This window comes from Medicago truncatula, chromosome 1, assembly GCF_003473485.1.
Source record: "Medicago truncatula cultivar Jemalong A17 chromosome 1, MtrunA17r5.0-ANR, whole genome shotgun sequence".
In the NCBI taxonomy this organism is placed as follows: Eukaryota; Viridiplantae; Streptophyta; class Magnoliopsida; order Fabales; family Fabaceae; genus Medicago; species Medicago truncatula.
The window spans coordinates 30,047,584-30,073,322 of NC_053042.1; the positions used below are offsets into that span (position 1 = coordinate 30,047,584).

At 30.8% G+C, this 25,739-nt stretch overlaps 3 protein-coding genes across 3 annotated transcripts; all 3 read right to left on the minus strand.

Moving 5' to 3' along the window:
- Positions 1–1,985: 1,985 nt before the first annotated feature.
- LOC25483817 (ankyrin repeat-containing protein BDA1) lies at positions 1,986–4,049 on the minus strand. Its single transcript, XM_024783765.2, has 2 exons — positions 3,336–4,049; positions 1,986–2,961 (listed from the first exon to the last, which is right to left on the minus strand). Exons 1-2 carry the CDS (start codon positions 3,951–3,953, stop codon positions 2,248–2,250), a joined length of 1,332 nt encoding a protein of 443 aa, XP_024639533.1. The 5' UTR covers positions 3,954–4,049; the 3' UTR covers positions 1,986–2,247.
- Positions 4,050–6,411: 2,362 nt separating this feature from the next.
- LOC25483818 (alpha carbonic anhydrase 1, chloroplastic) lies at positions 6,412–10,689 on the minus strand. Its single transcript, XM_013612529.3, has 6 exons — positions 10,559–10,689; positions 10,161–10,369; positions 9,797–9,903; positions 7,291–7,396; positions 6,963–7,145; positions 6,412–6,796 (listed from the first exon to the last, which is right to left on the minus strand). Exons 1-6 carry the CDS (start codon positions 10,626–10,628, stop codon positions 6,668–6,670), a joined length of 804 nt encoding a protein of 267 aa, XP_013467983.1. The 5' UTR covers positions 10,629–10,689; the 3' UTR covers positions 6,412–6,667.
- Positions 10,690–19,268: 8,579 nt separating this feature from the next.
- LOC25483819 (alpha carbonic anhydrase 1, chloroplastic) lies at positions 19,269–22,233 on the minus strand. Its single transcript, XM_013612531.3, has 6 exons — positions 21,894–22,233; positions 21,589–21,797; positions 21,201–21,307; positions 20,308–20,413; positions 19,935–20,117; positions 19,269–19,758 (listed from the first exon to the last, which is right to left on the minus strand). Exons 1-6 carry the CDS (start codon positions 21,961–21,963, stop codon positions 19,630–19,632), a joined length of 804 nt encoding a protein of 267 aa, XP_013467985.1. The 5' UTR covers positions 21,964–22,233; the 3' UTR covers positions 19,269–19,629.
- Between the last annotated feature and the right edge of the window lie 3,506 nt (positions 22,234–25,739).

Here is a 25,739-nt window from a genome sequence, read left to right on the forward strand (position 1 = left end):
TAATTTTAGTAACTATTTTTCTAATAATTAATATTTAGTACTAATACCATTGTAGCAATAGTTAGAAATGTACCAACCTCAAATAATAAGTCGACGAACTAAGCGGAGGCAGCAAAATCAACGGCAACGAACAACAACACCAACCTCAAAATGGATCAGAACCAACATAACTATAAAAAAAAATGTAACTTATTTTAAAATATAACGATATTAAATATTTATAAATTCAAACACTTGTAAAATTGAAATCAATTATAATATCAATAATTACCTTTGTTAGAAACTTCAACAATGATAATAATATTATGGAGAATAAAATTTGAGTGATATTAAAAAAATTTGAGTGAGAATAGAGTGAAAATTGTAAGGAAGAAAATAGAGTGAAGAGTTGTATATTTATAATGCTGCAACGATAACAAACGGCTAGTTAGAATGCGGGTCCCGTGTTTTCCGACGAAATTTTCGTAGGTAATTTCCACCAATCACAACCAGCCACACACCCTATATCCAACGGCTTTCTGCATGTGGGGCCGCAGCTTTCCTAGGAAAATATTCGTCGGTAACGTAGGCCAATCACATGCTCCCACGCGCCCTTTTTCTGCATGTGGGGCCGCTGCTTTCCTAGGAAAGTATTCCTCGGTAAAAGCAGCCAATCACAAGCTGGCACGCCCCACTTTTCTGGTCCTTTTTTACTGACATGTGCTTTCCTACGAAAATTTCGTCGCTAATTCGTAGGAAACCTTTTTCTAGGAAATTTCGTCGGAAATCTTTGTAGGAAAATTCAATATTTCTTGTAGTGAATAGAAAATTAAACCACAATACAATTTCTAACAAGAATTAAAAAAAAAAGATTAATAATAATTGAACTCATAGATTATATAAGTTTAATATAACGGAGCTCTTTATATATGGGGAGATAGTGACCAATACGCAAACCTCATCTGTTCGGATGAGATATTTGTTGTCTTCCCAAAATTAAGGGTGGCTTAGGCATTAAGAGACCTCACCATATGAATGACGCTTTTCTAATGAAGATGTTTTGGAATTTGATCACAAAACCAGATGACCTTTGGCATAAGGTTCTCTGTGGTAAGTATGGAAGGAACAACGACAATAGGGTAACCATAAATTCTCAACCTTATAATTCTCCACTATGGAAAGCTTTAGCATGTATTTGAGATCAATTTCGATAGAATACTGTGTGACAGTTGGGCAACTGTAACAATATCAATTTTTGCCTGGACAATTGGATTTTTAGTGGAAATTCTCTTATCTCCATCACCAACCAAACTAGCATCAACACGACTCTCACTGTGAGGGATGTGGTTACCTCCTCAAGAGATCGGAATTATAATTTCCTTATTTCTAACTTACCTCATACCTTTGCTTTTCAGGTTTTGTCCATCCCTACACCTAAGTACATATGAACATGACAAGATCGTCTAGAGAGGAACCAACACTATGAATGCTAGAGCTTAGCCTATTGAGGGAGATTGAAAGACCTTATTAAGTTGGAGAGAGAGAGGGATCAACTTCACCAAAGAATTACACTAAATATTACACTTAATTTAAATCATGGTGACAACTAGGGTACCCATGGAAGAATGGTGGGTAATTTATCCCAACCAATACACATTAGCCACATAAGCACATTTTTAAGTGGTATTCATGAACTATCTTGACCCCACCAACAAATTGCTCATTTTCATTGGTTGGTGGGTAAATTACCCACCATTCTTCAAGGTAATCTAGTAAAAACCTTAAATCATTGATTTTAATATAATCCAGTGGTTGTGATTTATTCACTTAAGCGATCACGTGACCCACACTCGATCTATGCAAATTTCTTCCCTTCCAACCCGATACGTAGCACCTTAACCGATACTCACCATGATTAGCTACCCTCTGCAAAACCTTATTTTCGATAACCGTCTATGGTTTAAGTTTGAACATAAAATTTCTATTATACAATTATCACACATACATTCAATAAAATCAAGATAATATTAAAATATTTGATACACTTAGACTCACATTTTGCTAAAATGGAACAAGAACAACAAATGAAAACAATGACAATGAAAATGAAAACTTTGCAAATATTTGATACACTTGATATTGAGATATTAGTTGTTGTGAGAATTCGGCCAGCAGTCGTGTTTTGAGTTGCAGATCTCATTAGTGATTGTACCATCTCTCTGATCCACAACCTTCTTTGGTGTTTCTCCTTTTGCATCAACGTTTTTACTATGATCTATCAAGTTTCTTTGCATTGCGCTCATGCTGAAGTTTTGAGTAGACAACAAAAGTTAAACAAACAAATGGGCCAGTTATAAGAACAACAAAAGGGATTTTAACAAAAATGGCGCTGGCATATGCAGGGGATATCTTCAACATAGAGATCATATAACAAAGGGAAAACCAATACATTAGCATGTACACAACCATGCATTGCATCACACTTGAGGTCATAATAATTATTGTTGTAATTGATGTATAAAAGGAAAGCATATTTGAAACTGAAAACAGACAGAAAATAGCTTCTGACAAGACAGATTTCCCAACATTTCCTTGGGTACTAGAAATAGTAGAATTGGAGGAAGTGATGTTCAAACTATTGTCACCGGCACTACTCGGATAAACTCCACCAGGGGGAGTCAGAGCTGATTCATACATGGTAGTCGCAATAAGAGCTGCGACTATTAACCAAATGTTGCGTTGCTCCTCTGTCATGTCACTTCTAATACGAATTGTCTGAATTAACAATTTATACATAGTTGTTTTCTTCGACCTTAGCATATGTGCAAGTGTGGGAGCATCAGCGACTTCCATGCTAGATTTTGCTCCTGCCCTTAATAATATACTCTTGATCTTTGGAGTGCTTGCTATGTCTAATGCTGTTTTGTTCTCCAAATTCTTTGCCTCGAAATTTATACCAGTACTTAGCAACAATAGAAGTTTCTGTGCTACCACGTAGTTAATAAAAAATATAAATGTTAGAGATCATTCAAGTTAGCAACAATGCCACAAATCTTATTTATAAGTTGTCTTTCTTGTTTTCAAGAAATACGACAATTAATTACAACAAAGCAAAAAAGAAATGTCCTCGTGAGCTTAACTCAGTTGGTATGATCAATGCATAATATATACAATGTCTGGTCACCACAAACAAAAAAAAAAGCAAAATAGAAATACTCTCTCCATCCCTTTTTATAAGAACATGTAACAAAAATCACGTGTATCAAGAAAAGTTGTTGAAGTAATAAATTTGTCTGAATATGTATGACTTGTACTAGATTACCCTTTGTGTATAAATGCATTCAACGTAAGATTACCTGCGGCTCAATACTTAGTGCTGAAACATGCAAAATGGTGTTGCCTGCATCGTCCCTCTTGTTTAATATTCCATTTTCCAGCTCTACAGCGCCTCTTTGTTTATTTGTTTCGAGCCATCCAACAAGTACTTGAAGGGCCTCATATTGTTCATTCTTGATAGCAATATGCAATGCGGTCTCACACCTCACAGTCACATCTCTAATGGAATTAGGACATACAAGGAGGAATTTAGCTAAAAGGTCAACCTCTCCAATTTGACTTGCAAAATGAAGAGCAGTTAAGCCTTCTCTTCCTTGAACTCTAACAAGTTCTTTATTGATGTTCACAAATTGAGACACGAAACTCTTTTGGCCATTTTGCATAGCAAGATGGATGGGACTGAATCCTTGCTGATTTAGTTTCCAAGCATATGAAGGTTTCAAATTCATAATTTCAGTGGCAAATTGAAGATGACCCATAGATGCAGCCGTATGTAAAGGAGTTTCAACAAATGGTATTAAATCTATACGCTCCAAAATGTATGGATCATCTTGAATTACTGTGTAGAGGAGATCTATATCACCTGCTTCAGCTGCACCTTTCAATCGGTTAAAACAATATATGCCATTTGTGTTCATGTTTGAAGCTTTAATTTTTCAGTATAATGTGTGCAAGATATAACAAAATAAGGTATCGGATAAACTGGCTTTGTTTATATATAGATGGCCAATAAAGAAAATCCAAAACAGAAAAACACAGTAGAGGACTAAGTTATTAACTATCTAAAAACATATTTAGAAACCAAAATGATTAATAGATGTAACACTTGTGAACGTGTTTGTAACTTCGGTGTATTATAACGATAATGTTTTACACATTTAAAGACAAAAATGGTTGTTTATCCACTCGACATTGCGACACTAACTAACATATTACATAAATAATTATTAGTTAATACTCTATTAGCCTCCTTTCAAGATCAAGGTCAAGGAGCCGGCGATAAAAAGACAAAAACCTTGAGCTTATTACGAAACAAGAATAATTTTAGATGTTAACAAGGTGGACATGTTTGTTGAGCATTGAGAGACTTGGCAACTACCTTTTCACAAACGAAATGAATGTCTAATTCAAGATTATAATTCTGGCATGAAGTAATAGATTTGATGAAAGCAAGACTGCACTTAATTTGTCACAAAGTAATAGACGAGTAGTGTGCAGAGCCTACAACCTCAATATTCATGATCTGACCCAGCTAAGAACTTCTCTATTTGGCCTCTTCAAAAAAAAAAAAATTCTCTATTTGCTAAAAGTAAATTGATAATAAGATGGAAATAAAAAAGTATGTAGTGGATCCTACCATTAAGTGAGTCATATTACTATTAATTATTTTCAAACTTTGTGTATTTATCTCTTCAAATGAAAAAAAAATTGAGAGATTGATAAATGGAGATGATCTTGACTCGATGTGACCAGGCAACTAAAAAAAATACTCTTCTCCCAACAAGTTTTGCTCATTCCCAATCAAACTTCCGAAAATGCCCATGGTGTGAGTTAACTCATGCATGTGTTAAACGAGCCTGAGGTTAACTCATACTGCGTGAGTTAAATCACGCAGAAGGCCAGCGCAAGTTAACTCACGCTGCGTGTCCTTTTAAAGGTCAGACATAACCTCATTTTCTCATTTCTCATCTATCTCCAAAATCTCTCTCAAATCACCCAAATCCAAAATTACTTCAACTTCAAATCAAACAACACACCAATAACAAGTAAATTTTCATAATCAAACACCATTAACCTTTTTATGTTTATGTTAGATTTTTCCTCTTAAATTAGATTTTTTTTTAGTTTTAGGGTTTTTTTAAATTTTGATTTTTTTGGCAAGAAATGATAAAATGTTATACGTAAATGACTTATATTGCTTAATTGTTTAGATGTTTGCAAGTTTATGTTGTATAGGATGAGTGGGGCGTAAGAGAATGCACCTCATTCTTTTACGTCCATGCTCATCCTATATGAAGGGATTCGATGTGAGAACTTATATAGTTGATTTGCTAGAATACCTGTGTTGTGTTCTTTTCATTCTTTTGACTTTTCCAAGAAAGTTACAAATCTCTACCCAAAGTATACGACACTCCAATCCCAACACTGACTTGAAAACCATTTGAAAAATGTGTTCCATGAGTTACTCTTGTTGTCCAAAACTTGTTTCAGATTATATAATCCGAAAATTATAATTTTTTTTTGGATTATATAATCCGAAATTCTTCAATAATGGGTGAAAATGGGTCAAACTTCGTATTTTGTAGGATGAGAGATATTTCGTATTATACAATCCGAAAATCTTACGCACAAGATTTTTTTTTGACAAATTAAAGGAATTATTGTAAATTGTAATTATATGTTTTTTTAGTACAAGATGAGATAAATTTTTAAGGAAACAATATTTAGAATGATGAAAGTGAGTGTAAATAACTAGCAAAGTGAGTGTAAGTAATTTAATAAAACTTATAAAAGTGAGTGTAAATAATTAAGTGGGTGTAAATTGCTAACTTACTCATTAATAATTTTAGGCAGGTGTATGTTTTCCGATTTACCCCTTTAGTGTTTTTATGTAGGTGTAAAGAAAACTACTTCATTAGAGATAATTACAAGATTGCCTAACTAGACTTATGAACTTTTGAGTTTTGGTCTTTGTCCCCCAATCTTTGTAAACCCTTTTTCTTTAATTTAAAAAATAAAAAAATAAGATTTGGTCATTTGATACAAAAGGATTAATATGAGATGGAAGGGGAGGGGGTATAAGTTTATAAAGAATGCTTGGAACACTCATTTTCTAACATTTTCTATTTAATTGATTGAAATATGTGAGTCTCATCTACTTTATGTGATATCTATTTTTAAAAATATTAAACTCACATTGAATTTCATCTAATAAAAGAGTAAGTGTTAAAGAAAACGTGTTCATAATTGGTTTAAAATTATAATTCCACAAAAAACAATATTATAATTTTAAGTTGGAAAATGCTAACAAATTTCTTTGGGACATTGTTTAAGGAACCAACATATACTAGATTTATTATACTTTTCCCGGTCACATTTATAAACAACTTTTGCATTTTTAGATTCATTAAATAATTGGTCTCGACTAAATTATAATACAGATGCATCAGTTATTTAATAAATTTGAAATGGAAATAGAGAACTCTCCATTTTCTGATGCTTCAGCCTTCAATACTTTCATAGTCTAGACTAGATGATAATATACTAGTAACATCTAAGGCAAAACGAGAATATTTTGCTTTCCTAAAGTTTATTAACGATATTTTAGTTCATGGTGTTTGAACTCCTGCCTCTATGTGTGGTAGTTGTACATCTCAATTTTGCGACCATTCAATGGCTGAAGAGGCCTTGCGTTGTGCTGAAACTCTACCCCCAATGGTGCCTTTAGAAGTTCTAGTTGTTTCTTGGAGAGTGTCCGAACCTGCATGTTCGATAGGTAAAAAATTACACACGAACGGAAGACAAACGGACAAGACAATAAGTTATCCCGCTAAACCTTTTTAGATTGCGAAAACCAATCCTCGTGAAAATTAATTTCATACTATCAATTCAATTTCTATCACAACATAACCAAATACAATTAGTACCTTGTCAATGACGTTCCAAATGACACCTTCTTTGCATGGAGGAGTAGTAAGAGAGCCAACATATCTATAATATCTATAGATCTTTTTATTTAATTCATTTACATCAAAGGTGCCAAGAGCAATGTTAGCATTTTTATTGCCTGCATGGTTCTCATTGACTAGCTTATAGAACTTGTCTTCAATCTGCATCCAAGAACCACATGTAATTGGAAGCTATACTACTATCTACTTATGTTATTTATGTGCTATTAACATTCCAAATGATAAACCCTATATACTTTATATTATATGAGTCACATAATAATAGTGAATGTGATTTTAACTCTACCTTGGAGATTAGAGGATCAGGAACACCCAATCTATAGAGCTGTGCCACAACTGCTATGTTATTGTTATCTTCTGTGAAGTGAACTAAGTGGAGCTCGGCGTCATGTCTGGATTTCAGAATAATTTGTACAAAGATTAGGGTTACAAATTAGTCCTCCCAAAAAAGTTAGAAAATTTATTGTAAAATTTCTAATGTCACTTAATATATATATTTTTGAAATACAATGTGACTTCAATTTAAAATTCTTAAGATGAAATTGATTTTTTTTTTTTTCAGAGGCTAAATATATCTCTACATTTGTTTTTTCTTTGACAAGATATCTCTAGATTTGTTGTCAAATTCTAGTTTGGTTAAATACTATTTATTGTTAGTAAAAGAAAATCCTTCATATATATTCTGGGTTAATAGTGTTTTACCCCCTAATAGGTCATTCAAAAACCAATTATTATTTTTTTTGTCAGAAATTTCATTTTTGAATGACATGTTAGGGTTAGGGGTATTCAAAAACAATTTTTTTTACAGAAAGGTAAATAAAAAAAATTACAGGACGGAGAATCGAAAATGACCTATATTATGAGGTAAAATATCATTAACCCTATATTCAGTTCAATTACCGTATCATTTTTCTAAGCTCCAATATCACTATTTCATATTTATATAGTAAAATACTAATAGAAAATTATCAGCATGATTACTGATGTAACAATAGAATCTAACATTCTTTTATGAAAAAAAAAAATGCTTGTTTAAATATAAATTACGAGTTCCACAATAATCAAAAGGTACTATGGCCTTGTTTCTTTTTAAAAAAAAATGCCTGTTTATTTAATCATAAAAATGATTCTACCCTCTTTCTGATATACCACGGGCCAAACATTATATTCCATAACGATTTTCTATCAAAGAATATTTTTAAAAATATTAAAAAGTTTGACCATTAATGATTGTATTGGTTTTGAATGTTTTAACTATTTTTTTGAACAAAAAACAAACCATAAATACTACTCTGGTTGTGTTTTATCATGTGTCACATGAAGAGTGCTAAAACACTCTCTTTCAAATACTCTTACTAACATTCACTCTTTTTATTATGTGAAATTAATGCGGGTTTCATCACTTTATGTTATATCTCTTTTGAAAGTGTGATACATATATAAGTTTCACCCAATAAAGAATGAGTGTTAAAAAAGTTAAAAAGACGTGTTTCTAACTTCATCTATGTGAATGAGTGTTAAAAAAGTTAAAAAAACGTGTTTCTAACTTCATCTATGTTCACTTTGAAAAAATATCTGTGTCAGATTATAAAGTACTCATTTTCTAACTTCATCTATGTTCACATTAGAATATAAATATGACATTAATACTTAATTTCTCTTTCCTATATTATTAAAGAAAAATAATTCACATTAGAATATAAATATGACATTAATGCTTAATTTATCTTTCCTATATTATTAAAGAAAAATAATTTTACAAAATCAGTCGTAATTTAAGGAGTATAAAAACACATACCTTGGTGAATTTGATGACTACAAAAATAACAATTTCCATTGTCTTTTACAATTATGGTTGTAGGGAGAAATTGGTACAATTTAAGTATATGCAATAAACACCTTTATAATTTATTAAATAATTGATATATTTCGTATGTAATATAAATCAAATACATTAATTATTCAATAATTTTAAAAATAAATTTTTGCTTATGATAATAACCATATAGTGTATGTTTCACCAAACCATTAAAGTATTTTTCATTTCATCTACAAAATTACGGTATGCATGTTTCGAATATAACTTTGTCAAAAGAAAAAAATGTTTCCAATATAATTCTTCTTTGGAAAAAAAAATTCCAATATAAATTATGTGTTGTGGCACACGGCTAATTTAATTTTTTTAATGGGACAATATATTGTCTTAATTGTAGTTTTATATGAAACTTTGTTTGATCATTAAAATTCACAATTATTTCAAATAAGAAATAATTGTGAATTTTAATGAGCAAACAAAGTTTCATATAAAACAAAGCTAGTAACCAAAAAAAAAATCAAACAAAGCTGTCAAAAATGGAGTAATAATAGTAATAATCAAACCAAAGTAATTAAGAAAACTATAATTTAAATAGAGAGGGTTTAATCAATGTTGTTTTGTTTTTATTATGTCCAAAATACTTCCTCCGTCTCATAAAAATTGTCTCTTTAACCTTTTTTCTTTTTCTCAAAACAATTGTCACTTTAGTATACTAATGTAACATTTATTATATTTTTCCATTATTATACCCTTATTTATTGAACTTCATCTAACTTAATTACTTCACTAACTACAATTAATAAGGATATTTTAATAAATGATATTAATTTTACCATTGAAATCAACACAATTAATCATTTTCTTAATAATCGTGCACAAATCTTAAACGACCATTATTTAGAGAGAGATGGAGTAAAAGGCATCACCCTTGATTGGGTGGAATGTATTGGAAGAGCAGAAGAGAGAGGGAACTTACAAACGACCATGAGCCCTGTGCTCTGCAGGTGCATGCCAATGAAGTTGTTTCAATGAATAATTCATTCCATTTATATTAATATCGCCCACTTTTCCTTCAAAATGCACCTATAGATACCAAACTCAACAATATTAGTTAGTTGATATCAGAATTTTCCTTTGACAAAACCAAAACTAAAAATTTGACCTAATAATAATAATAATAATACAAAAATATCGCATTAGACATCAAACATGTTTTTATATAAAGTGTCGGTGTTACATAGTTAATCAGATAAGCACAATTTTTCTTTAGAAGGAAAAGTCTTTTCAATTCAAGTTAATTTTTATTTTTAACTGATTTGTTAGTTGATGAAAATACATACCCCAATACTGTATTGGTGGTTAACAAGTGTGGCATTTGTAGGAAGGTAGTTTCTGTCTAAGGATTTCAATACATTGTTCACAACAATATTTGTCATTGCAAGATCCACTGGACTCTGTGCTTTCCCATTTGAGCATGCTGCGAATGATTGTTTTAGTGTTCCCCATTTCAGAGGACCATTTGGTCCAATATAACTAAAATTAACCGAATCTAGCATAAAAATTAGAAAAAAAAAAACCTCAGTCATAAAAAATTATCAGCATATCATAACATGTAATTTAGTCTTCACAGATTAAGAAAAACAATAATACTCAGTTGTAGAATGAAGGAATGAGAAAAATGTAGCACTGAATTAATTTTTTGATATTAAGTTATGAAAAATGCAAAATGAAATCGTACCATGATTTGCTGAAGTGCATAGAGCCAAAGCAGCTATGGAAAGGATTGAGATGTAAATCTGCAAGGCCATTGTTGTGATTGCTTTAATCTAAGAGCCAATGTTTGATTCCTTCAGTTTTTATAGAATATATATGCAATACTATCACTATCACCATTATGTTTATTTTTAGAAATCTGGCACATTAATTTTGTAGGGTTTATGACGTTTTATTTAGTTTCCTAAAATAAGTTTTTTTTTTTTTTTTAAAGTAGAGTTAATTGAGTAAATGGTTATAGTCGACAAATCTTAGCTCAATCGATAAAATGTTAAAATTGTTAGTCTGAACGCCGTGACTGAGATTCTACTTGTGTGTGAGTTTAGATGGTTATTTGTCATTTCGTCTATTTACTAAAAAAGTAAACGAACCTTATAAATATCTTTTTTTGAGCAACGAGAAATTCACTGCATTTCATTCAAAATCAAGTGTACAAAGTAGTAGGTACATCACGGAAAACATGGGGGTTAAGGTGAGATAAAAACAACTCTAGCAATGTTGAGAGCTACTTTATTAGCTTGCCTCTTAACAAACGACACTACATAGTCAGAATTACTAAGCAACAAAGTTTGACATTCAAAAACTAAATCACCAATTTCATTATTTGGAGGATTGGTGGATTTTAGTGTATGTCAACATATCTAAAGTTTTGTTTTTAGTTCCTACAAAAAAATCGCATTTTTTAGTCTTCGCAAAATTTCTCGTCAACATGTTTAATCCTTGTAAAATTTTCTATCATCATTTTTAGTCATTTTAAAATTTTCCGTCGTCATCTTTTGTCTTTAAAAATGCTAAATGAAAACGTTACATGAACTAAAAACTGTGATTTTTTTTTGTAGGACTAAAAACGAAATTCTAGATATTTTTATGGGACATTTAACTAAGCCTTAAAAATATTACCATATCTGCTCACAATTTCATATATGTTTTTAGAGTGATAACCCATTTTGGTCCCTAGTAAAATATATAGGGGCCAAATTAGTTCTTTAAAAATAAAAAGAATCTACGTAGTCATTTACAAAATTAAACCGCGACAATTTGGACCCCGAACAGGTTTCTAATATTAAATTTAGGCAAAATTATACTTTTAGTCCCTTAACTTAATTTCAGGTAACAGTTTGGTCCTTTATCTTTTTTTCCTTTCAATTTGGTCCTTTTTGTCCATTTTCATATGAAATTTTAAGCGAAAAAATTCATGATTTTATTTTCTTATGGTCTTTCAGTCTTCAAATCTATGATTCTCGTCTATGTTTGCATAAGAATATTAGATTTGAAGCTTGAAAATGTATATGAAAATGGACAAAAAGGACCAAATTGAAATGAAAAAAAGATAAAGGCCTCAAACTGTTACCTGAAATTAAGTTAAGGGACTAAAAGTGTAATTTTGCATTAAATCTAGGGTTAATAGGTCTTTACCCCCTGTAATATAGGTCACTTATGGTTTTGCCCCCTGTAAAAAAAAATTTTTTGATTCGGTCCTTGTAAAATTTTTTTGTTTTGAAATACCCCCCTAGACCAGCTGACTGTGCATTTTTGCTGATGTGGCATGCGCCGTCACCTTTTTCGGGTGACGTGGCGCGCTGACTGTATAATTATTTTTATTTCTTATGGGGTACACGTGGCATTTATGATTTTTTTTTAAAAAAATTCAAAAAATTTCTTAAAAAAAAAAAACGAAAAAATATTATAAAAAATGAAATAAATTCTAGAAAAATAAAAATAATAATAAAAATGATTAAGAAAACGAAAATAATTATGGAAAAATTAATAAAAATCTGATAAATGAAAAATAATGAAAAAATCTAGAAAATTTAGTAAAAAAAATTCTGGAATAATTTAAAAAATTTGGTAAAATGAAAAAAATATGGAAAGTTTAATAAAATAAAATCTGGAAAAATTAATATATTTCAAAAAATTCATATATGCATATTATTTTCAGTAGAGGAAAAATTTAAAAATTCTGGAAAAAATTAAAAAAAAAATTCATATTTTTTTTTCGAAATTAGGAAGTTTTAATTTATAAAAAAAATAAAAAATTCATCAACTTAAAATATTTCAAAATTTATGAATTTAATAAGAATAGAATTAAAAATGAAAGTTCAGATTTTTCTTTCGAAATTAAAAAGTTTGTTTTTTGATTTTTTATACAGAAAATCAAAATATTGGAAAGTATATTCATAATTAAAAGAACATAACATTAGATCATGAAGAATAGAATTTCGATATATATTAATTTTTTTTATAGAATTTTGATTTTTTTTTAATTTTAATTTATTTCAGATTTTTTTTAATAATGTTTTTGAAAATTCCGATATATATTAATTTGTTTTATTTTTCCAGATTTTTTTTTAAAATTTTCTTGATTTTACTAGAATTTTAAAAATTTTCCAGATTTTTTATAATATTTTTTCGTTTTTTTAAATATTTTAAGATTTTTTTGATTTTTTTTAAAAAAAAAAATCATAAATGCCACATGTACCCCATAAAAAAATAAAAAATAAAAATAATTATACAGTCAGCGCGCCACATCAGCAAAAATGCACAGTCAGCTGGTCTAGGGGGGTTTTCCAAAACAAAAAAATTTTACAGAGACCGAATAAAAAAAAAAATTTACAGGAGGCAAAACCAAAAGTGACCTATATTACAGGGGGTAAAGACCTATTAACCCTTAAATCTATGATGTGTTGGTTAAATTAAGTGACAACGTGGAATTAAACGAATTTGTAAAGGTACAAATTAGTTCCTCATTTAAAAAAAGATAGCAAAATATAACAAAAATGTTTAAATAAATTTTTTCGTTCATAAAAATATAGTGAATTTTAATTTTAATCCTTAAAATATATAAAATGGGATCCTCCTAATTTTTTTGGCTTATGGTCCCTAATAAACATAATTAGGTTATGTCATTGAAATTTCTTGGAACACATAGAGGTTGGATATAATAGATTTTCAAAGCTTGGACATTTTCGGAATTGACCATTTGGGACTAAAAACGAAAGGAAAATTTTTGGGAGGACAAAAACATTCCATTTTATTTTTAAGGATTAAAATTAAAACATGAAAAACTTATTTAAACAAACAAAAATCTAAACAGTTTCACAATAATAGGATGACTGAACTGTTTATTTAACACAAAAAGATAATGAATGAACCGTTTTTAATCAGAAGTTATTATGAGTTATTATTAGAAATTACTTATTTCCTTTTTCGTCTTTAGCCATGATGGTACATTGGTACTTCCTTTATTTACTTTGTTTTTTGTTTTTTTACGAAATAAAAGATATTAATTCATTCAAATCGATAGAGTAGATCGATACAATACAAATTTAAAGAAACTAAAAATAAAAAAGATGATCTGCGAACAAACTCACATCATCCATGTTAATAGCATAAAACGGTAGATTATACATGACTATATTCAAGTCACCGGAAAACTCATGTCTCCGGATCTGCAATGTTGACGACGCAAAAGTCATTAATGGAATCTGCACTTGCTCAAAGCTAATTTTTCAACCTGAATCAAATAAATACCGTACTAAGACGAAAAATCAAAAACACTACACAAAGACAAGAAATCAAAACAATCAAAGTCGTGCAAACAAAGTCAATTGGGATGTACATAATTTGAAGATAGTATGATTTATTTGACTCCGTACAAATACAACACTGGAGTTTACATAATAGTGTGTAAAAAGAGCCTTCCATTTTTTTAATAATCATCCTAAACTCTGTGATATCATGTTTAGAGGACAAGAAACTATCCACTCACTTTTTAGCATCAAGCTCAAAGTTCATAGGTCCTAAACTCAAGTCATCAACCATTGAAAAGCAGTTAAAAATCCTAGTACTTCACCAACATGTACCTCACAAATTGGTTCAAACTATTCAGTTTTAGCCAACACAAAATTGCACGTCTCATCCCTTATACAAATTTCAATCCCAACTTTATAGTTTATTTTGAGAAGGACGCGTCATACATTTAAATATGCCAACATTAGATTTAGACCACTTGTTGCTACCTACGTGCCTTTGTTGAGAGACGAATTATATGCACGTAGGATAGATTCTTTTAGGAATGTTTAGAGGTCTTGCAACAAATATTCATATGTATTTCTTTATTCGCAGATGGAGTTTCAAATACGATATAAAACTTTCACATACAAAAGTGTGATCCAAAGTCTAACCCGAAACACCAATATCCAATCTAGCCTTAATGGGATCAATTTCAACAAAATATTTGGTGGCAGTTGACAGTAACAATATCGATTTTTGGTTGGACTAATGGATTTTTAGTGGAACTTCTCTTATTTCCATCACTAACCAAACTAGCATCAACACGACTCTCACTGTGAGGGATGTGGTAACCGCCTTATAATTTCCTTACTTCTAACTTACCTCATGCCTTTGCTTTTCAGGTTTTCTCCATCCTTGCACCTAAGGACAAAAATGGACATGACAAGATTGGCTAGGGAGGAACCAACACTAAGAAATTCACAACTCAAAGTTCATGTGATTCTATGAATGCTAGAGCTCAGCCCATTGAGGGAGATTGGAAGCCTTATTGAGTTGGAAAGGTTCACATAGAATTCAGACATTCATGTGGATTCCGGCTCATGAGTAGCTACTCACTAATTATCGTAGAAACAAATGGGGTGTTGGAGCTTCCCCCATGTGCTCTAGCTGTGACAGAGACAATGAAACCATTATTCGTGTTTTGCAGGACTTCCCTATAGAAACCCAAACATGGATAAGGTTAGTCCTTACGAATGAAATATCTAAAAAAAAATTCTTTTAATTGCAGGGATTCAATCTTTAAGAATAACAAACATCAGCTGCATGGTATTAATACTAGGAAGTGGAGAGCAATTTTTATGGTGGTGTGTTTGTAGATGTTGATGGGGGAGGAACAAAACTATTTTTGAGGATGACTTTCAGCACGCAGTTGACCCAACTTTTACGATTCTTAAGATGGTTGAAGGCATAGACAAATACACCCAATATCCTTTCAATATTCACCAATGTGACACTATTTTCATTGGATGGAAAAGACTTCGAGAGGGGTGAATCAAGATTAATTGTGATGGAGCCTACAAAAATCATTTGGGTTTAGCTGGTTGTGGTGAACTCTTTCGCAACTTGGATGTATGAAAATGTAGCGCTTGGAGCATGTATGGAGATATATTGTTGTGGATCTCCTAGTACGGTCATACAATTGTATGATATCTTGGGGCCCTTGTCTACCATTGCTTAAGGGCTAAGTTATATAAGTTGACACCAATCATTATATATGAGGAATAAAAGAATATGTTGATTCCAAAAAGATAAGACAAGGACACCTCATACGAGAAATTACCAAAGGGTATCACTTGTAGTGGTTGGACTTGTATTTTGAAGTACAACCACATGTTAGTGTCAAAGGTTCAAATTTTGCTAGATAGAATTGAGAGGCCAATTTCCAGTTAGAAACTAATAGAGTTCTCCCTCCATCTCATCTTCCTCATAGATGAGCATGAGTGCTAGTTCTTAGTGAATTAGAGTTATAATTACTTTGGTGATGTTTAAGCTCACCTCTTTCATTTGTGGAGTGTAATCGGTTTCTAACTCTCTTTTTTTCCTAACTCTTATTTATCTATTCATTTAGCTTTTCATGTCTTCATTTATTTCTTCTTTATTTTATGTTTTCATGGGTAAGCTCATCATGAGCTAAAACCCTTTAGTGGTTTAGAAATGATGGGATTATGATATTATTTGCATTAGATTCGAGAGCTACAACTTCACACTTCTTTTAAACAAACTAATGTAACGCTAATCTTTAAAAGCAAAACTTGATCATTTTTATGTTTATTGCCAAATTCCCCAAGACTGAAAGGAGATGGGAATGAAACATTTAGCATGGAGATGAGAACAAGAAAGACTGCTTGAATTTAAACAAGAACTTTGAAAAACCTAGAGATGCACAAAGATCTTTCTAGATTTCTTGTCATAGGCCACATCTGAGCCTCTTATTTGATTGAGAGGTACTGATGACCTAACATTATAATGTTTAATATTAAGTACTGTGAGTGTACCCCGAACGGTGTATCGTCTCATGCTTAACTTGATGGTTGTGTTGAAAGACCCATAAGGCCACTTGGTTGCCAGGAAGTTATATCAAGCTATATATATATCGTAGCAAAGCTCTGTCATAACAAAATCATTGTTTAAACCATACTTTCATCTTTGAGAAATTCTAAGTGTTTTTACTTGCTTTCATGTTATTGTTTTTAATATTTATTTGTATTGTTGTGAAATCAAATGATTTATTTTATTTTCTCACAAACAAGTTTATCATTGGAAAGTTATAGGAAGCTATAGCGCCCCAATCCCTGTGGATGTGGGTTCGATCTTTTTATACTGTTACTTAAGAAAGTGTATGCTTGAAGTAGTAAGACTCTTGAAAATACATAGTGTATTTAGAGAAACCATTCAGTTCGGCTCGACTCGATAAAAATTAGATCAATTTGAAACTCAACTCGAGTTCATCACAAACTTTATTTTCAGCTCGAACTCGATTCGATTCAAGGTCGCAAATAACTCAGTTCGACTCGATAGGCTCAACTCGATAGCTCAAATCAGATGAACCAAAAGACAATTTTTGTTTGTTTGTAGAAATAGCTCCAAAACCTCTAATAATTGGCCTCAAAAATCATATAAGGGAAAAGCTTTTTGGTACGGAAATTGCAGCAACGAAAAACAACAGACGTTATATAAGCCGTAGGATATATTTTAGATTGTAAAACATTTCTAACTTTTATTTGTTTTAAAAATATAACAACACCGTCCGCGTGCATCGTGTCACTCCCGTATTGTAGATTTTCCGTACTATATAGCGTTCCTCATCAGATAAATGGGTAATAAATCTATTCCAATTGTACATGATATCATAGTTCGTTGTACTGTTTTAAATAGATATCTTGCCTCCTACGGACTCATTTTAGAGAAATGATATTTGTACAATTATTTTGTGATAATTTTTGGATATCTCTATCTCTCATACTCATATTATGTGTTACTCTTTCTCTTTCTTTTTTTCTCTCTCTATTATTTGTGACCAATAAAAAATGAGAAAAATAAAATTGTCACAAAAGTTTTCACCAAATAATTGACAAACATCATTGCTCCGGGCCCTAATTCTCCGTTTTTCCGCCCTTTTGGGTCTTTGTTTCCATATAAGATGTCTTGGGACCTGTGAACAGAATTTCTCCCTCTGTAAATTCTTATGAGACCTCTTGAATCTTCATTCTTGATATTCCCAAGGTCTTCACTAATCTTCGGATGTTCTTGCTTTGCCAATTTGCATGATTTCTTCGTGAACTACATCAAAAACACCCTATAATTGCTATGTTTCGGGAAGAATAGAATTACATATTCCAATATAGAAAACATTACAAATATCCCGAAATCATAGATAATTGTTCTAAAACTAACGTAAGATGACATGTCATCAGACGCGCACACTGAAGATATGAAAATAGAAGTTGTTGAAAAGGGGTATCTATTGCGTGCGTATGTCCATACACATAGGGCATGTGTGATGATGGAGCATCATATGATATTTTAGGCGATGTTTTTAGTTATTTTCTTTGCATTTGAACGCAAATAAGAGGTCATTTAGAGAATTTATCAATGGTTTGAGGACCATTTTGTATTGTTTTCATTCGAGTTGTTGTAATTCACTTTTATCCTAAATCATGCAACTCCATGGGTGTTTTGAGTCTTTTTAGTGAGATATCGTGCAAATCGACAAAACAAGACATCACGTGAATGATCAAGGATATGAAGAATGAAGATCAATGATTTTTAGAAGGTTTTTGAAGACAATACAAGTTGAGGAAAATTCATCTCAAGTTTCAAGGAATTTCAAGACTGAAGAACGCTCAGAAAAGAACGAAAACTGCAAAATTCACACTAGAGTTGTTGCCTCATGCTCCCCTGCGCATGAGTAATGATGCACAATAAATAGAGACCCTTGCTAAGAAAATTCACACTAGAGTTGTTGCCTCATGCTCCCCTAATCGGAACTTCTACGGTACACCTCTAAATTACGGTGTACCGATATTCTCATTTACGATTTTTATAAATTAACTATAATTTTTTATGAAGAAAATAGGTGTTTCTTGACATATATATTTTAGAAAATATCATTTTATAAGAAAAAACATCATTTCATTTTTTATAAAAATCATACTAATTTTTTTTACATTTATTGTAAAAAATAATCAAAATTCTCTATAATGAGTAATAAAGAATTTAGAAAAATTAAATTTTATTGCGTTGACGATTTTGATGAATAAGATTTAGTTATTATAATCATAGTTGATAGAAAATAATTTTTTCCTTCAAAAAATAACTCATTTAACTATTAATTTAAGGATTTGGTGTATCAATACACTTAAATTATTGAGTGTACCATAGAATTTATCATATTATTATTTGATGACACGTTTGATTTGCCAAAAGTTCATCACCTAAGTTGATAACAACAAATAAGAGGATATTAGTAAAAAAGTGAAATTAATATTTTAAAATGACAAATAATACGATACAAATAAATTTTTCCAAATGCTACATTTTTTTCTGTTACATTGCTAAGAAATGCAAACAAAACAAAAGAGAAAAAAGAAAGAGCTAATAAATTTTCCAAATGCTACATTTAATAGTATACTATTTTTTTGGCTAGAGAATAGTATACTATTTTATTATATATCATATGAGGAATGAAGATTTACATAAATTCATTTTGGTAAAGACCATAAATTGAGTGATTTGATTATCACGAAAAAAAAAAAAAAAAAAACAAAGTGGTTGTCCAAAATCCTAGAAAAGTGTCCTAGTAGAACATCCTTAGAATAGAGAACTCTCAGTTTTTCTGATGCCTCATTATTTTTCCAGTTTAGAGGAGGATACTAACATCAGGTGCAAAAAAACCAGTACCTAGCATCATCATAAAATTTGTTAAAAACTACATTTAATTCATGGTGTTTGAATCCCCGGTCTCTATTTGTGGTAGTTGTACATTTCAAATTTGCGACCATTCAATGGCTGAAGTGGCCTTGCGTTGTGCTGAAACTCCGGACCCAATGGTGCCTTTAGAAGTTTTAGTTGTTCCTTTGAGAGTGTCCTCACCTGCATGCTCATTAAGTAAGAAATTAATTTTTCCAAAAGCAAAAAATAATACAAATGATTAGTCTGTTCAAACATAAATTACTTTACATTTACTTCACTTTTAGTAAAATCTATAAAATCAATTCGGTCATAATCAATTTATATCATCGCATAACCAATTAATTAAAACTTAATACCTTGCCAATGATGTTCCAAATGACACCTTCTTTGCATGGAGGGGTAGTGAGAGAGCCAATATATCTATAATATCTATGGATCCTTTTATTTATTTCCTCTACATCAAAGGTGCCAAGGGCAATTTTGGCATCTTTATTTCCCACACGGTTCTCATTGGCTAGCTCATAGAACTTGTCTTCAATCTGCATTCAAGAACCAAATGTTTGTACTATTAATATTCCAAATAATAAATTCTACTACTTTAGAGTCTTGAGTCATGTAATACTTGTTTGAATTTGTGGTAAATTTGACAGAATCACGATCATGATTTCGACAAATCTACCGTGATACCGAATATGAACATAATTGTGAATGTGACTTAAATAACTCTACCTTGGAGATTAGAGGATCAGGATCACCCAAATTGTAGAGGGCTGCAATAACTGCTATGTTATTGTTATCTTCTGTGAGGTGAACTAGGTGGAGCTCTGCCTCATGTCTGTATTTGGAATATTTTGTACAAAGATTAGTAACTGACATTGTAATTTGTAAGGGTTAAATAGATTTTTATTAGAGGTGTAGGCCAGGATAAATCAGAATGCATGGAATCCTATTTCTTGTACTAATATATTAAATTAAATATAGAATGTACGATATGGTAATAAAAGATAAAAAAAGAATTTATTCCTTTACAAAAATCTGGAACTAAAGAAAAATAGTGTTTCTTTATGTTCTACATGTGTCACATTATCTACCTCAAGTTGTCATTATCAAGCTTAATGACTTAAAAATGGTTTGAAAGGATCTATTAAGTTATATTGAAAATAATTACCTCCTATCCTTTAAATATTCTGTTGAATTACCTAGTAATTTTTTTAAAAATTCAATATCCCTAGATTTCTAATATAAATATAAAACAATTTCTTGACCTTTTTTAATAGTAAAGTAATAAAAAATTATAAGTATCATTTTGCTTCTTCAAAAAAGAATTAAGCATGATTATGTATGCAACTATAGAATCTGACATTTTTTAAATAAAAATACTGCAGAATTAAATATAAAAATGATTGCCCCTTCTTTCTGATATGCCACGGGCCAAACGTTCTATTCCATAATAAGCAAATTTTTAACCAAACCGAAGTAATCAGGGGGTTTGGATAGATCAATTAATTTGAGTTAAAGATTAAAGGAATTAGAGGTCTCGAGTTCAAACGTGGATAACGGAGAAAGAATGTATTGGGAGAGAAGAAGAGAGAGGGAACAAATATAGAAGAAAGGGGACTTACAAACGACCATGAGCCCTGTGCTCTGCAGGTGCATGCCAGTGAAGTTGTCTCAATGAATAATTCATTCCATTTATGTTAATATCTCCCACTTTACCTTCAAAATGTACCTATATTTTAACAAACTCAACCATATCAGTTGATATCACAATTTTCCTTAACAACCTTACCTTATAATTGTGTAATTTGTTTGTAACAGACGTTGGACCCAACACTGATACCTAGACACCGACTAATAATAATAATTTGAAAAGTAGAAATGATTGGCATCGACTCGTGTCTAACATCAAACACATATTCGATTTGAAGTGTCAGTAGTATATAGTTATGATGGGGTAACCACAATTTTTCCACTTTTTAAGAGATTTGTATAGTTGATGAACATACATACCCCAATGTTGAATTGGTTGTTAACAAGTGTAGCATTTGTGGGAAGGTAGTTTCTGTCTAAGGATTTCAATTCCTGGTTCATGACAATATCTGTCATTACAAGATCCACTGGACTTTGTGCTTTCCCATTTGAACATGCCGCGAAAGATGGACTCAGAGTTCCCCACTTCTCAGGACCATTTGGTCCAATATAACTAAAATTAACCGAATCTAGCATAAAAAAACAAACAAAAACCTAGTCATAACAAGTAATCATCATATCATAACATATAATTTAATTATGATAAATGCAAAATGAAATCTTACTATAATTTGCTGAAGTGCATAGAGCCAAAGTTGCAATAAAAAGGATTGAGAAGTAAATCTGCAAGGCCATTTTGAATAGCTATTATCTACCTATGATTGCTTTGATCTAAGAACCTATGTCTTATTTCCTCAGCTTTGTAGAACATATATAGTGATGGTTGTGTGGTATTGTGTTCTTCTTCAATATATATTATCAATATTATGGTCAATTTGGACATTTTGAGGATATGCTCAACTTTGGATGGTGGATGAATTTGTTGAGGTTACTTACAAGATCAGTGGAGAGACAATGCTGTCCTTTTCTATATGGGAAAAGTATGCTGGCAAGGAGCATTTAGCAGATTCTATTGGGACTTATGATTGAAGAGTTTTGGATTTTAAATTTTATTTCTATTATTTGTAGAATTGTTTTAATAATCAACCTAGCAAAGTGGCATCATAATGTGATTTTTTATTTTATAATCATGTTATTAGTGTGAATTGCAAGTATTTTCTAATTTTATCGATGACTAATTTCTGTCGGAAACTTGACTACCGATCAATATTGATGGATATGTTTTTCCAATCATATTTTTTTTTCCATCAACAAGGTTCAACGCGACTTTGTTGAAAGAATCCGACCAATTTTGATGGATATGTTTTTCCCACTCGGATAATATAATGTTGGTCATCATGATGTCATTCATTTGATTGTATCATGTGAAATTAATCTCATTAACTAATTAATTGGAAAAGTAGAACTTGTTTCAGTTTGATTTACTATTAAAAAATTTCATCAATTTTATCTTTTTTAAGAAAAAAAAAATGTTTATCAATTTTCCCCGCCGTGACTCTATCTCACGTCCAAATTATATATATAAAGGACTTAATTATATTTTAAAATAATAAAAATGAGATTATGTTGCATGGTGATAAGAGTCAAAGGACATAACCAAATGATTAAACTAAAATTATTAATAAATGAAATTTAGTTAACGTACCATTTTCATTTACTTAGACAATAATAACTAGACTTTATTTATTTTCAATCGAAATATCATATTAATTAAGACTCTTTCTTTTGAGGAATTGGAGGGTTAAAACCATAGTATGATTATATGAAATGAAATGGCAAAAGTTGAAAAGAATGTTTCATGTCATCTGACAGATTTTGATAAAGAAATTACAAAGTACTTTGTGAACAATATTGCACAAGAAATCACAAAGTAATAGCTTACAATACACAGATGCCAGCAAATAATAGATACAATGTCAATTACAATTTCTTTTTTGGACTAAGTTTACAATTTTAATGTTGTCATCACACTCTTGTAGAATCTCTACACCATGTACGCAAAAAAAAAACTTCTTTTGCACATAGATGTGCTTGGTTTTGGTTTTCTGTCTTCTAATGCATTTAGTATAATCAAAGATTAGATCAAGTTACTCCGCTGGTAGTATATAAAACAAATATTAGATCAAGAGATTTCACATTTCAGGTTCAAACTCCGTTGATTCTCTCTGAGTGCAACTTTATTTTATTTGTCATTTTTGTGCAGCGTTATTTGATATGCTTTCTTGTTGCAATCTTCGTTACAAATTGAATCAATAACATCGACGATAACTCATGAACCCGTTGACATGAGTAAAAAACAACATGTTTCGATGTTGAAATCTGTATTAAGAAGACATTTCCAAAAAATAACTACGTATAACAGAATTAAAATATCATAAAACATTGAAAATGTTAAATATAAGAATATCATGCGTTTTCTCATCCTTTCTGCCCCAGGTTAGTGTCTGGCCCACATAACTTTATCTTATTTCTTCTGCTGAAATAAACATGGAAGATTTTTTGATTTGAGTGGTTTTGATCCATAAAATTTTGTTCCTTGTGCATTATTTTTTACGAACCAAACATACGCTACATGTCGGTGTTTTTCCTCAATATGAGTGGTGATTAAAATGGATGTAAAAGTAAGCACTATTGGTGACACAGATTGAAATTTGGCACGCGTACAAAGCACTATAACAGGCTAAGAGACAGATCTATATCCTTTTTAATTATTTTGTTACTTGAAATTATATGTATCATATGATTTGGTCTCTCATTTTCCATTTATAAATGGGAGTAGTTCTTTGAAAGTAACGACCATAAACCAATTTTGTTATATATATATATATATATATATATATGTATAGAAAAGGCTAATTTGTTAATATTGTATTTGATAAAAATAACGGATATTTTATAAGACAATTGATAGTTTATTGTTTATAGTTGATGACCGATAGTAATAATTGATATTTATCACTGATGATTGATAAAATAATTAAAGTGATAAATGTGATCTTTCAAGACTTCTCATAGTTTTACAGTTAGTGTCTAACTGTTGCTGTTAGTATTTGTTGACTTAGTAAGTGGTAAGTTAGCTCAAGTCAATTATGGTTTAGGGTATACATCTCTTAAATTTGATGTCACAAAAAGTTAGGGTCAAAACTAAGATTCCACTACTCATCTTAAGAGCCCCACAGTTCCATATTCCCAAAGAAAAGTCTCATAGACATGCCACTGCCACACATGGTGTGCTCCCATCAAGCTACTAAAATCTATCCTACCTTTTGAACCAATTTAGTTCACATATGTCATTCATTCATAGTTTTCCATGAAATCAAAACTTAGAATCTAATGCTTTACTTGATGGGTTTTTTATTTGTTTCAAAAGAGACTAGCGATAAAACTCACACACACTTTGTATAAAGAAATGGAAAATTGCGGATTCGAATCCACGTTCAACATATTAAGTATAAATGCAGTCTTTTATCGTTTGAATTGTATTCTCATGAAATCTTGTTTGTTTCTTTTTAATAATAGTCAACATGGCAAAGGAAAAGGAATATCTCAATCTAATTAAATGTATGTTTGTTCACACGTTAAAGTGAACACAGACGTACATTTCAATGAAAACTAGGATATAAAACTTCTTAAAATTACATCAAAATTGACATTGAGACGCAGTATTACCAATTAAAATGTATAACCAAACAAGCTATAATATGTCTTACCTCTAAAATAAAATACAAGTAAAGATGTAGTCTATTTATCTTTTGCTTACTTAAGGAGGGGGTAAGGACATATTCCTTGTTGGGTATAATGTAAGAATATATTTGAGAAGTCACACTTATTTATTATTGAGAACATGTGTCAGTTTACAATTTGTCCTATTATGTTTGTTTATTATTTATAAGCTAATTATAAATTCTTTGGGGCCCAAGGTATAAATGAACCTCCCCCAGGTAGAATTGTCATCCTAAAACATGCTTAGTGTCAGAAATTGGAATCTCATCGTCTCTACCTCCCTAACATCTTTCTGCCTTGTAAATTAAGTCCTTAAAAATTATTGCAACTGAAAAGGGAAGTACCCCTAATTCACGTTTACTATACTGTGAAAAATTAATTTAACGGTTGAAGCAAAGAATTTTCACTGTTTGACATAAGCTATGTGACAAATTAAAATTGCCAAAACTGCTATATTGTGCAGTGATAGTAGAAACGGAAAGATCATGAGAGATGTTTTCTCTCTAAATCTAACGGTTTCTACTATCGCTGCATGCAACATTTGTAACAGATTCTGATCTAAGTGATTGAAAAAGTATACGAGTAGAATACTCTGATATCACGCCTACATAGATCAATTCTTATTGATCATACTAACAATCCGAACAATACTCTTAAAATAAGATTTTTCTTTCTGTACATATTGGGGTTTGAACCTAAAACCTCATACATACTATTCAAGTTGCTCACGACTAGATCAATCGTTGTGACTTAAAATAATAAGGTAAAAGGAAAGACAACAAAGTACA

Coding starts and splice junctions, on each gene's coding strand:
- LOC25483818 (XM_013612529.3), bottom strand. CDS start 10,628: ATGGCCTTGCAGATTTACATCTCAATCCTTTCCATAGCTGCTTTGGCT. Junction 10,370..10,558: donor ATGCACTTCAGCAAATCATG/GTACGATTTCAT, acceptor TTTTTATGCTAG/ATTCGGTTAATTTTAGTTAT. Junction 7,397..9,796: donor CACAGGGCTCATGGTCGTTT/GTAAGTTCCCTC, acceptor TCTGAAATCCAG/ACATGACGCCGAGCTCCACT.
- LOC25483817 (XM_024783765.2), bottom strand. CDS start 3,953: ATGAACACAAATGGCATATATTGTTTTAACCGATTGAAAGGTGCAGCT. Junction 2,962..3,335: donor CACTAAGTATTGAGCCGCAG/GTAATCTTACGT, acceptor GTGGTAGCACAG/AAACTTCTATTGTTGCTAAG.
- LOC25483819 (XM_013612531.3), bottom strand. CDS start 21,963: ATGGCCTTGCAGATTTACTTCTCAATCCTTTTTATTGCAACTTTGGCT. Junction 20,118..20,307: donor CTGATCCTCTAATCTCCAAG/GTAGAGTTATTT, acceptor TCTTGAATGCAG/ATTGAAGACAAGTTCTATGA. Junction 19,759..19,934: donor TTTGGAACATCATTGGCAAG/GTATTAAGTTTT, acceptor ATGAGCATGCAG/GTGAGGACACTCTCAAAGGA.